Source organism: Achroia grisella, unplaced genomic scaffold, assembly GCF_030625045.1.
Source record: "Achroia grisella isolate CSIRO2021 unplaced genomic scaffold, CSIRO_AGI_Agris_v1 utg640, whole genome shotgun sequence".
Taxonomy (NCBI): domain Eukaryota; kingdom Metazoa; phylum Arthropoda; class Insecta; order Lepidoptera; family Pyralidae; genus Achroia; species Achroia grisella.
The window spans coordinates 3,953,943-3,969,620 of NW_026712977.1; the positions used below are offsets into that span (position 1 = coordinate 3,953,943).

General features: G+C 34.4%; 1 protein-coding gene across 1 annotated transcript in view; it reads right to left on the reverse strand.

Annotated features, from left to right (window-relative positions):
• Positions 1-576: 576 nt before the first annotated feature.
• The window catches only part of LOC131849187 (band 7 protein AGAP004871-like), a 28,924-nt gene continuing 13,822 nt past the window's right edge, over positions 577-15,678 (reverse strand). Inside the window, exons 5-7 of the mRNA XM_059199192.1 lie at positions 5,271-5,530; positions 1,827-2,007; positions 577-760 (exon numbers count right to left, since the gene is read on the reverse strand). Of these exons, the coding sequence (XP_059055175.1) occupies positions 659-760; positions 1,827-2,007; positions 5,271-5,530 (543 nt within the window). The 3' untranslated portion in view covers positions 577-658. The remainder of the gene's footprint in view (positions 761-1,826; positions 2,008-5,270; positions 5,531-15,678) is intronic.

Below are 15,678 nucleotides of genomic sequence, written 5' to 3' on the forward strand. Positions count from 1 at the left end.
TAATGTTGTATGTCTTAATGTTTCAATATCCTAACAATATATTATTATTGTAACAATATATCATAATATATTATCACAACAGTTAATACATTTATTTGTCTAAACAGGTATATATCATTACCATAGAGATGAAATTGTTTACATAATATTGATTTGAATAAATATTAAGACGATTAAATACTATTTGCTATGACATATTGTTACAATATTTAATATGTTTATTTGTCTAAACAGGGATGTATCATTAAGACATAGAGATTGATATTGAATATGATTTAGATATTGAAACATTAAGACTTAATGTTATATGCCTTAATGTTTCAATATCGTAACTATATATTTAATTGTAACAATACATCATAATTTATTATTACAATAATGAATACATTTATTTGCCTAAACAGGTATGTATCATTGACATATAGATTGAAATTGAATAACATTTAGATATTGGAACAATTAAATGAAAAATTACTATTTGATATGGTATTTTGATACTACAATTGATACACTGATTTGTATTAATTGTCGTATCAAAATATTACATCAAATAGTAATTTATATAGTATTTGTATATTTATGTAGAGAGGCCTGTGTCCGTTGCGCGTGCTGTCGTGTTGTAAATATTCATTATAGCAGTCGAAATCAGTTTAAAGATTTAAGAAGATTCCTCCCTAGCCTTCAGGAAGTAAGTGAGCAGATCAATTGGCAGTGGGAAAACAATGGTCGAATTCTTCTCAGCGGAGATGGTGTTCAGTGTCTGAAATTACGATTGTATTAAAATGAAACAAGAAAGGCCTTACTGAAAAGTTTTACCTACACGGTCTGTTTGGTTTGAGAGAAACGTAAATGCTCTGTAAAGTTAATAGAAATTTTCTTTGAAAAGATAACTGAGCTGTTTGTGAGTTCCATTCGTTTGAAACTATTTCCTGAACTAACTTCCGACGCTGAATTTGCTTAAGACGGCGCCGAATAGGTATTCAAACAAACGAGTTTCTTACCAGTTCACTTCAATTTAATTGAATTCAGAGCTTAACTTTGCGCTTTGTACCTACTGTCATATCAGCTCAGTTTAATTTGCCTAACTAAACTAGAAAGTCCTATATAAATATATTAATTAATTAAATATGGTGCTCAAACCACCATTAGCGCAAAACCACAAATGATAAATCGCTGCTACAATGCCCAAAGGTAATATTATGTACATAATTTATAAGCTATAAGCCCTTTATAGTAGGTACCCACTGAAAGGATTACCCTTGGATAAAAACGTGAAAGCAGCCAGAATAAGTAAGTATTTGAAGTTTTAATAAGTACATAAACATATACTTATTATTGTTGCCTTATAATCGAAAAATATAATTATCCTGTAAGTATCGAATTGTAGTAACTGATATATATGTATATAGGCGCGTAGCAATAGATGATAATTTTTGTTGTAATATTTTTAGCAATTATGAAATATTCTGAGAAAGTCCGGCTGACTGACACTATTTCTTAGCCAACCAATTCATCAATCATTTGATCAATAAATTTGTATAGGTGTATATAGAACTTAAAGGAGGATATACAATTTATATCTGCTATCGCTGAGTGAATCTAATGCCTCGTTAACCTTAAATTTAGTACGATGGAAATATTGTTGAAGTAGATGATTAATCTGATGGAAAAATGCCTAGAGATGAATGATAAACATCGATGTTAAGTCACCGTGAGAAAAAAAACAGAAGATATATTATAAGCTAAATGAAAGATAATACAAAATGCAAAGTATCAGGCCAATTAGAAATATCTATGCTTTCTGACATCGATCATCCCTAACTTACCTGCAAGTAACGGAGTTGGAGAGCGGCAGGGCTGTCGCCAATCACTTCAGATGCCTCACGCAGAGCCCTGGAAGCCTTCTGTTCTCCCTCAGCAGCAATAACCTTGGCCCTAGCCTCCCGGGCGGCTTCAGCTTCGGCGGCCATAGCACGTTGCAGTTGCACGGGAAGGCGAACGTCTTTGCTATAAAACAGTATATCTTTTCACATCTAAGCCTTTTGTTAGTTAATTTGTATTCGAAGCTTATTAATATCTAATATCTTATATTTAGGCTCATATCATAGAGCATGTAAGAAGCCAGTACAATTGGTGACAAATTTCTTGGGATTCATTGTAATTATTACCAAAGATGTTATTGTAAAATATTTACTATACACCAGCGATTCGCTCTTCTTTCAAATCACACACAATTTTACCACCGAACTACATGACGAACATTGGGACTTCATCCGTACGTCGTGGAAATTCCGCACATTCGCACTGAGCGGTTCGCATCGTCCTTGCTAAACGCACTGCCAAAGAGTGGAACACACTTCCAGCTTTTGTGTTCCCGGAGAAATACAACCCCGGATTCTTCAAGTCTATGGTGAATAGATATCTTTTGGGTAAGCGCGCTACATCCTAGGTCTTGCCATCATTTACCATCAGATGAGGTAAGACCAAGCGCAATCCCATTATTAATAAAAAAAGAAAAAAAAAGAAAGCATTTTAAAAATGAGGTAACTACTTTTGACTTTATCAATTACAATCATAAAATCTTTCGCATGTGTAATATTGCTTTGAATAAATTAAATAGAAAGTAAATGAATGAATAGTTTAAACATATAGCTGGTGGTCTCTTCCGTTCAACTTTTATGCATTAATAAATAATGCGCCGACAAATTTGATGAAAATGGTGAGTAAAAAAGCTTTCCGGTTGGAGCACATTACAGTTTGTAAACAAGTTTACAAAACAACGTTATCTAGAGTTAGAGTAATGTTCGTTAGAGTTTAACTTAGAACACGTCGTTTCCGAATATTAGAGCAGACAACTTAACTTTTTTCACAGTCAATTTTATCGACTGTAATATTAAAACGTTTAGTTAATGGTAGTTAATTTTCCCACACCGACATTTAAGTCACAAAATTACTGTATTTACCCATAAATTTCATATGACTTTCCCTTGTACTTTCATCATTATCCGTTCGACCTACCTACCTTTAATTACTGCAATTGTTTACTCACACTACACGGCTCGCGTCGGAATGGACGTGACCATTTGTACAGAAAACAGAACTCGTTACTTTAGTAATTACTGTGATTTGAGAGAGTGTTTCAACGTTGCTTCTACTTTATTACCTCTCCATATTATTTTTATTAGCTACCAATACCCTAAACTTAGTGGCTCCTTAACTAGGGCTCAAATATTTAAATCGTCCAGACTATGTTGATTTATTCAAAATTTGTTAGACTTTGTTTAGGATGTCTTTTAATTAAGAGTTACCTAGATTGACTTTCGTGTTAATAAGCATTGATCCTTTAATATCACGCCCAAAGTGAATAATGTATATCATAATTAAACGTATCTACAATTAAAAACAACAAATATCGTCATAGTACATAGTAAGGAGATAGAAATGATTAGAACTCTAATTAGATTATCACAGAGTTCATAATATATTATCCTTATCAGAACATCCTATCAGATTATAATGCCCATTGATGAGTCATTGTTTCACTTAAAATATCGTGTCACCAGTATTGATTGGGTGCTAGCAATTGGTCCGTATGCCTCGTAGCTTGCAAACAAAGTTCCGCGTAGGTTGGTCGCTTTTGAACACTTAATTTCAACCTTCAGTGGTATCATTTAAGGTAGAAAATATTTAGCTAACTAAAAAAGAAACTATTTGAGTAGTATGTTAAGTTCAGTTGAACAGATTTCATTTCTACTCGATAAATCTTTTATTAAACCGAAATGATGAGGAAGCTATTATTACAACCTATTCGGGTTGAAAGGGAATGTTTTTATTTGGAAATTAATGTAGAATACTGTATATAACAATATTTCCGTTATTTTATAAAATAATAGGTGTTTAACAATATGATTATATGAAAAGTAAGAATAGCTATTTCTGCAAAACTAATGTACCGAAGGGCAGTAACTATTTTTTAATTGGATAAAAAACAAGATCATTAATAATTTTATAAATAGAATTAGACGTTAATTAGTCTATGCTTTTTTCGACTCGAGACAGTAGCTAACGAGTTAAAAGAACTAAAGGAGAACTACTAACTACTAACTTTGGTGTTGCAGATATCTTATTATTACCTATCCATGTGAAATACTTATTTAGTTTTATACAATATATTCGAAGTATGTATTATGAAAGTAGTGCAATGTAAAATGCGATTTTATTTTGTATGCATGTAGATACTTGTGAACAATTACCGTCAATATTTATTATATTAAAACATATTTATTTTTTATACAGATTCTTATATTGTATAGTTCAACTGAAATATAAAGATAAAATATGCACAATTTTACATTGAATTCATTATAATAGGAGACACAAAACAGTTATACTAAAGTGTTATTTTATTAGATTTTCTTTTACTATTTACCTATTTTCTGGATTATCCAGTAAGTAAACTAATCAAGTAAATAAGAACTAATGTAAACTGTAATGAAAGACAATCTGTAGACCCATCTACCTGATTGCATGTCTAATTTTATAAGTGGATGTTTGTACATCACCCTCTCACGCGACTGTACATGGATTGCTAGGAAGGTCACGGCTCAGGTTTGAGAGTGTTCCGGTACAATATGATATGATAATTGACATGATCATGTAAAGAGGGCACGCTGCCAGTATCTTCGGAACGTTGCCTAAGTTAGGTGACTTTTTGTTGTAATATCGAACCTAGTAATCGCCATCAATACCTATATCCTATATTGAGATGTCCCATTATATGGACTAAATGCTATCCATCTCATGTATTTTTCAATGTTTCCTTAAATTTAGAACTTACATGTGCGGGGCAGTAAAAATAGGATGTAGGAGTTGGATATATTGTTCATTTAATGTATAATTACAAAAAATCCATATACAAAAAACAGTGTTAATTTATATATATATATATGTGATAGAAAAATTATATTACTATTTTGGATACTGTATTCGATAAAAAATACGTATGATGATGCGAAAGAATACAATTTATCACTGCTTCTTACTCAATATTGTGGTAAGAGGAAACAAAAGAAATATAGTACAAGGTAAACTCAAAATAAAAACCTATGGCGGTTTACCCACACCCTAATAAAGGATAAATTGTTGTCTTGACATTACACAGAAGTGTCAAACACAAAGTTAAAACCCTGTAATTACATAAGAGTTAAATATAAATTCAAGATATAGATGTTATTTTTATGATTTATATTTGAAAATTTTACAGTACTTACATTTCCACGCGCTGCACCTTAATTCCCCATGGCTCGGTAGCTTCATCCAAAGACACTTGCATGCTTCCAGAAATGGTCTCCCTCTCGCTAAGTATCTCATGCAGAGGTCTAGTTCCCATAGTATTGCGCAGAGTAGTCTGGGCCAGGAGTCGAGTGGAATGATGGGCGTTTTCCACGTTGTTTATGGAAATGGTAGCATCCTCGACTCGGTAGTATACCACCGCATCGACAGACACGGTGACAGAATCCTTGGTGAGGACCTGGTTCAACAATAGCTTGGTGGATTCAGAAAGATCGAAAACGATTCATAGATAAGTTCATTTATTATTAAAATATTTTTGTATTTGTTTATTTATGAAATAATATTTTAATTTAATTAGTAAAACCATAATTTTATACTCTTATTTAAATATCATAATTACAGTAAAATAATTTTATAATAATGAATGAACATTTTAATTCGAAATAATCTGTATGTTATTAATCAGTTACGCGCGATTCCGCGGTGCATTCAATTTGTAGTTTTAAATTAATTATGCAACTCCCCGTATAAATTAATTTATTTATATGTGTATAATCTCTTTGATATCAATTTCCATCCCTATTAATAATTTCAGTTAATGAATTTTTTGAACTGAAACAGCTTTTATTTAATAAAAGAATCAATTTTTATTCATGCCAATAGCACAAGTATTCCTACATAGCAAATATGATATGACCTAACATTTCTACTCCTAGAAATTAATCCTGTTACACGAAATAGGAAGCGGCTATCATTAGCAGCAAAGCGTAAATTGAATTTGCTATTTTCTCGACAGTGTAATTAAACAATTATATTGTGCTTGTTTTAATATAATTTGAAATAATTGTTACTGTATATGCAATCAAAGAATTTAATTAAAAATCTGTCTTCAACACATAGGGTTATAGACAGATTTCTAATGAAAAATGGAATGTTTATAAACTACCTATATATGGATACTGTTCGAATTCTGAACAAAAGTTGATACAAAAAATACATTTTAATATTGCTGACGTTCCGGAATAACGGGATTTTGCTTTTACCTCTGCTGGCATTGGGTATATATGTTAGTATGATGTCTAGTACTTAAACTATGTAATTATTAATATAATTACATAGTTTAATTAATATAAAGAACACCCTAATTTTATTCTTTACCTTGATTACATTCTCGTTTTTTCAAACATAAGGTGATTTATGTCAGGCCGTGTCGCTATATTATCCTTTACACAGAACACTGTTTAAGAGCGATTCTGAGGATTTCCTAACTTTTGACCATTTGTAACAATCCCAATGAGTGAAGCCTTTACTTTTTTACACATATTTATATATGTAATAATTGATTGTTTAGTAAGTCGTATTATAATTATATTAATTTCTTTTATTGAATTAAATTTAAATTTCATATACAATATTAATATTTTTACTACCCACAGTAAATTAAAATTGTGTCAGCAGTTCAGTAGATACTACTTTACTAATTATAGATTCGTTACTGTCATATGTAAATCTTCTACCGTGGCAAAGTTCAAGTTCGAAATCAACTTAAATATGGAAATCGTAAAAATAAGCTTCTGCCCTTTTAAAAGGCCAGTGTTAATCAATGACTTTTCTAAGTTATTAATATCCAGAGACCGCTGTAACTGTCAGCTAAACCTGGCCACATTATTAGGTTTAGTCGTTTGATTATCCTATATGATTTTCTATTAGTATATTTAGATCTACTCTCTGATGCCTGACCTCTTCAGAAAATCAAGAATCGGAATAGACACTGTTAGTATTCTTGATTTTCTGAAGAGGTCAGGCATCACATATAGACAAACTATCGGCCGACTGATTCAATGATGTGAGGCTAGGTTTAAAGTGCATGCTATTTAGGCCTTTTCTCGTAAAATTGAACTGAAATAGTCAATTTTGTCCTTCACCTCTACAGAGTAAATACCTACACCTCAAATCAATGTCCGATCGAGAATGTGTATTTTACATGTTTATAGTGAATATAGTAAATCCAAATTACGTCCTACGAATTATCCATTAGGTTAATGAAGGCGTGTCCAGTTTACGGAGCTTAAGTACATTTGTTAAGTATGTTAACCTTTTCAGCTTTTGTGATACGATTACTATGCTGGCACTTTTGGATTCAAATTCCAAAATCATTTATTCATTTAGGACATTTCAGCTGCTTATGAATGGTAAATTTTTTTATAGTATATTTTTTCTTTACCACCCAGTTCAGGTATACAGATTGAATTGAAACGAACCGGCAAGAAAGACAAATTGAGTTCTTATTTCTTTTTATAAAAAAAAGCCATTTTTTTTTACAAATTAAACTAACATTAAATGAAATTCTCGTGCATAAACAACTATTGCTATGCATGCTCGTCATTCAAGTAAACGTTTAGGGAGTTTACTTAACAGTTAGTTAGATTTCCTTAAAGAATGATGAAAATTGATGAAAATTGACGATAAAATATGTCAAAAATGCAACATGCTTTACACCGATATATATAAGACGTAGTTTTATACAGCGCTGCAACGTCAATTACATGATTTTAATAACCTTCGTGAGATATTGAATTTTTAGCGTGAATAAGGCAGGTCTGTATATTCTTGACAGGGCAATTTAGGAAACTAGAGTTTCTGAAAGAACTTTGAAATCGTTTTCTTGGAACTCATATTAAGTTTTGATTATGACGTCCTGAGTTTCGTAAAATATTTCTCATAATTACTGAAAGTATATCGTAATAAAATATAAGCGTTTCTATTACGTTGTTATTATTTTAATTTGTATGTTTTAATGGTTCTAGAAAATATTGTGGAGTCTTTAGTATGTACGTAAATATGGAATATTATTTAATATTTCTGCGTATCTGATTGCATAATTTGCACTCAAATGGAAAATATAATGTGATTTAATTATTCTACGTTTCTGACTTTATCATGTCCAGTCAAACGGAAACATAGAATATCCAATAATCATTCTACGAGGATAACTGAGTTGAGTGCACTCAAAAGTAAATATTGAAAATCATTTAATTATTCTACGTATTTGACTGCATCTTATGCACTCGAAAGGAAAACATCCTAGCATTTATTAATGTTATTTCTGAATATAAACGTTAGATATGTTTTACAATAGTAAATAAATAAAATTAGAATGTACCTCTCTTTATATAGTTATGTATAGTAGTTTTAAGGTAATTAGTCGTAGTAGCAGTAGTAGTAATAAATATTAATAGTGTAGCAATTAGCTTAATTAATTGAAGAAATAAATAATAATGAATGAACCCGTCTTTGTGTACGTAGGTGTGTTATATGTCTATAGAAAAAAATTCAATCGTAAATTCACCTTTGTGTAACTGAAATTTGTTTAAATCATTTTTACAGATATTACGGTATTATAATGAAATTATAAAAACTTGTTACTATAAATAACTAAGTAATTTCAAGGATTAAAATTACTAAAATAGACTTTATAATGGCTAGACGTTAAACTAATGGGACTAGTTCTAACGTCATTCACGCTGCAAGTGACTGGATATGACAGTATAAAATCAATTAAAAGGTGACGTCACAAGGACAAAGAAAATAACGAGCACGATGCACGCTATTGAAGCGTAATTGGAATGCAGAGAAAATATTTTCCGCTCCATCAATATCAGTTTATAGATATATGTAATGTAATAATGTATATGTAATATATAATGTAACTGAATGATTTTAATTTTAATTCAAATTTGTTTTTGCACGTGTAAATATATTATTGAGGTCTTTCGGAATATTATTTTCAAATCTGTGCTGATATTTAGGCTCATAGGCTATGGCACTGTACGTTCATATCTTTGCTAATATTAAGATTGATGGGCTATGGTATGGTATGGCGTTCGCCATAACTGTATGCTTGTTTTCCAGTACTATGATGTAATAAAACATTTTATTTACAATACGATTTCGAGCTATACTAATATACATTAAAATAAAGCAATTACTAACAATCTTATTACTTAATATTGTTCCTATAACGAAATAAGTAAATAAAACAAGTCTATTGACTTCGAAAGACAAAAGATACCGTGTACACAATATAGAAACTGTCTTAGCTCATTTGTTTTGTGTTCAAACGAAGATTGAGAAGAACTAAAGGTTATTATGTATATAAAGATAAAGTAGCAACACTATCTTTAAATAAATGGTAAGCTTTAGAAGCTTCTCAATTTCCGTGCACTGAATAAGACCTATTACTGCACCTGACAACTTCAATAGCAAGCCCGTTATGCCGTCGAGATTAGATACTCATCTCCGGATTGCACTTACCTGACATATTGTATCACGTTATCAATAACGCAATCTATGGGCTATAATATATATTTAATACAGCTAGCTAATATGGAACATAACTTTAACGATCATATGCATTTTGAAGTACCAGAGTTGTTAGTAACATAACAAAGCACCGTCATTCATCCCCTAATCATAACACACAATGGCGACAAGTTCAAGGAAATGTTTAGTAAATATTATAATTGTATTAATAAAAGCTACATGCATACAGGATAGTTTGTCACTGAAAAATAGTAACATCTGCCCACAAAACTAAATATACAATAACATAAACACGCTCATATCTTACAAAATATCTTTGCGAATTGGTTGCGCCATATAACATTACATTTTTGTTTATCATTGTATAATTATTATTAGTAATAGTTTGTTTAAATAAATAATTTAGCGTGGTACGAAACGTTAATTTTCTAAGGATTGGCACTACACTAATTCCTTTATCCTCTCCTATTCCCGCACATACCTTTGTTTTAAGTGCGAGCGAGAAGATTCGCTTGTATCGAAAGTGACATATCGCGCTCGCGCGTCACTGTTAAATTGAACGCTGAAGTTGACATTGAATTCCCGCCTTGATCGCGCTTAAGATCAAGTTTTTTTGTAATTCGTGATAATTACTAAACATTTTAATCCACCGCATCGCTCTAGTGTGTTTAAGACCATTGTGTTTGTGCCATTGTTGTGAAGCAAGTAGCTGGGACCTGGAGACACCGATAGCCGCCGCACTGCAACCTACAATTCAAAGGTACTGTGCCTCCTTCCTTACCAGAACTGTCTTTCTTTGTGTTCCATCCTCACAAGCAGTTCTCAATCACCAACCTAACAGTGTATCGTGTCAATCCACGTACCCGTCAGATTATTTAGATACAGTCCACTTAAATCAAAATCAAACAATATTTATTTCACCCGCGCTGCCATTATTTAAGTGGTCCATTTCGAGCCGAATATTGTAATTATTTGGTTAAACCACACTAGATATTTTATTTCTATGTATATTTCGTACAAACGCATACAATTAATTTGTATTTTACTACCTCATTTTCTTTATTTCGTTATATCGATGTTTCTAGAATCTCGTAGGTACATGTAGGTACAACTACCTGATAGATTCATATCAAATTCCGTGTCAACTCAATTTCGCATCGTAAGTAATAGTAGGTATTTACGATTTGTTGTAATACTCCCGCATTGTTTTAACCTAACTATAGGTAAAACAACTTTATTTTTGTAGTCACCGCATTTATATTCGTAGTTATCAATTACTTTCGCGCCATTGTAGGTAGTCTATCTACCTACATATTGATATCCTCAGGCCCCCTTAGGATAGGCTGAGACGCATACGATATTATAGCTTAATATTATCGCTATCTACCGGTCTACTATTGAATAGGTTAGCGGCATAGACTTGGAATTTAGTTCGCTGTAATAAACAAGACATTGCTTACGCTGTAATAAACAGACATCGCTTTGTTTAATATAAATATTTGACAGATTCCTATCACGAGTACGTTGTGGTTTATTATTTCGTATTTTAATTGTAAGTACATTGTGTACTGCCGGCTCTCGTTGCCCGCATCGCACCGCATTGCACCGCACCGCACCGCACCGCACCGCACGTAACTTGTGTAGGTATTTATCTGTTCTCCACCGCACCGCTTTCTTATATATTTATTAGTACAAACAAGTTTTTGTATTTATAGGTTGTTCATCATGTCGGATGTCAATCAGTTACCCCTGTTACTCGCTAAAAAGGATTTAATGTTTTCTCGCATACAAAGTATTACAGATAGGACTCATAATCTTTCTAGTGAATATGAAAGAGAAACATTCTTGTGTGAGATCGAAACAGTTGACAAATTACGCTCGGATTTCGAAACTATGTTAGATAAAATAAATACTTTAGAATCTAAATTGAATCCTAAATATGTTATTAATTATCAACCGCTCATGGCATTTGATGATTTGTATTGCCGTATAAAACGAGCCGCAAGATCGCTAGAGGTACCGCCTGATGTCAAACATCATCAGCATAATAGGGATGAGGACAGGCCTCGTCTGCCCCCTACCAATTCCGGAATACTCAGGAGATCTGAGATCCTGGTCTTTATTCTATACAGCTTACAAAAGCATAGTTCATGACAATCCTAGATTGTCAGATTCGGAAAAATTACATTATTTGATGGGTAAACTGACAGGTAAAGCTCGTTCTGTATTTGCCGGTATAAACCCTTGTTCTGAAAATTATAAGGTCATTTTAGATGCTTTAATTAGTAAGTATGAAGATAAGAGATTGCTCGCATCATCATACCTAGATCAAATATTCGAAATGAAGCCCTTTCATTCATCAAATATAAATAATTTAGAACAATTTCTCGATAAATTCGCAACTTCAGTATCCGCGTTAAATAACTTAAAAATTAATAATCTTTCGGATTTTATATTTTTGTATACCGCGTTAAAGAAATTAGATTCCGAAACCGCCCGCGCTTTCGAACTAGATAAACGGGGATCCGACATCCCATCTTTCGATACATTAGTGTCATTTGTGCGCGATCACATTAAAATATTGCAACGCACTTCTTCAAGCAACCAAGAAGTTACTAAGAAAGTTGTCGATCGTCGTATGGATGCGGCATCGAAAGTTATGCAACATAAATCTACATACTCTTATACTACAACCGCTAATCCGCAGCCTAAGTGCTCATTGTGTAACATAAAACATGAACATTTATATAAATGTCCAAGTTTTCGAAATTTAACGCCTAATGATCGTTTCCGATTTGTTAAATCTAATTCCTACTGTATTAATTGTCTAAGTAAAAATCACCGTGTATTTAATTGTAACTCAAATAGTCGATGTCACAAATGTGACTCAAAACATCATACTATGCTCCACTTTGAGCATAGTAATGCCACCTCCACCGCGAACATACTCAGTGGTAGTTCGGTCACAGCGACTACGTCACGCGCAGTGGATCTATCGTCGCACTCGTCGCACACGCAGCCCGCTGTTGGCGGCGGCGGCGGCGGCCGACCGGCTCCTTGCACGGACCGCGCCCCGCACTCACCCCCGCCGACACCCGTCGTATCCCGCGCATCGGAAGACGTAGCATTATGCACGTTATCAGACAATGTTAATAAAAATATGCCTCGCGTACCTACTACCGTATTGTTAGCCACCGCTCGTGTTTTAATGATCGATAGAGACGGTAACGAACATTATATTAGAGCATTATTGGACAGTGCTTCTCAAAGTAATTTTGTAACTAGGGATTGTTGTAATCGCTTGGGATTGCAATGTATACAGAATACAACCTTTTCGATTAAAGGTATAGGAGGGACAACAAAGGCCACACAGGGTTCTGTACATATAAAATTCTTTTCACGGTTTAATCGTAATATTAAATTTGATATGGAATCCTTAGTTGTAGATAAAATAACCGAACGTTTACCGACTGTTAGTGTCGATATTTCATTATTTTCAAATTTTAAAAATTTGCCTTTAGCCGATGATAGTTACGCTACTCCTGGGAACATTGACATGTTAATCGGTGCCTCAATTTTCCCGCATTTAATATTGTCCCGTAAGGTTAAAGGTCAACCCGCATACGTCTCGCCGTATGCTATTGAGACCGTATTAGGCTTTGTTATTGTAGGTTCAGCTCCCGCTAGATCAAATACCGATACTTCCGTGTCTAATATGTTAGATAATTGTAATTACACTACCACCGCGCATTGTTGTGTTACCGAACCCACGATGGAATCCGTTCTATGTAGATTCTGGGAAATGGAAGAGGTGAATGTTACACCGATTCTCAGCCCGGACGACAAGGAGTGTGAAGCTATTTATGCTGGCACTACCACTCGCGAGGACGACGGTCGTTATACCGTCGCGCTTCCCTTCAAGGGTAATGCACATTCTCTTGGCGACTCGCGTCGATTAGCCGAGAAATGTTTCTTTTGTCTCGAACGCAAAATGCAGGCTTCGCCTGAACTCAAGCAAGCCTATGATGACGTCATTACGGAGTATTTAGATAAGAGTTATATTTCACCCGCACCCGTTAATGATGATAGTAATGCTCCTTCGTATATAATACCGCACCATGGAGTTATTCGAAAAGATAAACTCACGTCTAAATTGCGCGTCGTACTCAATGCTAGCGCTAAAACTAGCACGTCCGTATCTCTCAACGATCTTCTTTATAATGGACAGAATTTACAACGCAATTTATTTGATATTATAGTTAACTTCAGATTATTTTCAGTAGCTCTCTCTGCCGATATTAGGCAAATGTTTCTTTGCATTCGTATTAGAGAGAGTGACCGCAGATTTCAACGCATATTGTATAGATTTTCGCCTGACGAACCTCTCCAGGTTTATCAGTTTAATCGCGTTTGTTTTGGACTCAAATCGAGTCCGTTTCTTGCACTGCGTACTATTAAGCAGTTAGCCACCGACGAAGGCGAATCGTTCCCAAAAGCTAAGGAAGCGGTTCACACCGGTCTGTACATGGATGATTTAGTATATTGTCTAGATAGTGAAGATGAGGCTATCGTCACAGCTGCTGAGATCATCTCACTCATGAAGGCCGGACAATTTGATCTTGTCAAATGGACGAGCAATTCGCAAGTAGTTTTAAATTCCATTCCGTCAACACATCGACTTTCGTCGGTCGTAGAATTCGACGTGTCTGATACGCATAAAATTCTGGGTCTGTGCTGGTCTCCTAGCTCAGATTTATTTAGTTTAAAAATTTGCACGCCCGCTGAAAAGTGTACAAAACGCACCATTTTATCTTGTGTCGCAAGATTGTGGGATGTAATGGGTTTCGTAGCACCCGTTATATTATTTGCCAAACTTCTTGTCAAAGAGTTATGGTTATGCAACTGCGATTGGGACGACGCCCCCCCTCAAGTTATCGTCAGACAATGGTCACGTTTCAGGGATGAGCTCCCCAGTCTAGATCAAATTAAATTACAGCGCCATGTTGACATCACAAAACGCAGTGTGGTGAACATCATTGGCTTCGCAGACGCTAGTGAAAAGGCTTATGGTGCTGTTGTGTACTTCCACGTCGAGAATGATGGTGTGAGTACTGTGCATCTTATAAGTGCAAAATCTAAGGTTGCACCCCGCAAGGTCGTGTCGTTGGCCCGACTCGAACTTTGCGCAGCGCTTTTGCTCGCTAATTTAATTAATAATATTGTTACCGCTGTTAACAACCGCTATCCAATTAAGGCAATACACGCATTTTCTGATTCAACAGTTGCTTTATGTTGGATCCACGCATCGCCCCACAGGTGGGATACTTTTGTCGCGAATAGAGTTTCTAAAATTCAATCTCTGCTTTCACCGCACAATTTTTATCACGTGTCTGGTTCGGACAATCCAGCCGACTGTCTATCGCGAGGGCTTACTCCTGCCCAAATAATTCACCACCCCCTATGGTTCAACGGCCCGCAGTGGGCTAAATCCACCTTTTCGGAATGGCCAGTCACCACTTTCAATCCTTCTGCTGTTATGGACCCGCCTGAGGAGAAGAAACTCTCCTTTGTTACTCGTACACCGCCAGAAGAATCGGTTTTCATCGCTCTGGCAAATCGCTTTTCTTCTTGGTCCAAGCTTCTTCGCTGCGTAGTTTATGTCTGTCGTTTCGCAAAATTATTAACCCCGCTAAAATTCATAACCGCAGCAGATTTAGATTACGCAGAACTTGTAATCCTTCGAGAATTACAGGCTTTGTATTTTCATGGGGAAATTAACAATTTACAAAATGGAAAATTTTGTTCCCAATCACTTCAGCGACTCAAACCCTTCATTCTAGAAGGTATAATTAGAGTCGGTGGTCGTTTGAGAAATTCGAACTTGAATTTTGATCAGAAACACCCTATTGTTCTTCCCCGGAAACATCATATATTGGATTTATTAGTAGACTATCACCATAAAGTTAATTGTCATGCTGGTCCTGATTTACTGATGTCTATTTTAAGGCAGAAATATTGGATTTTATCTGCCCGCAACTTGATTCGCCACAGAGTGCACAAATG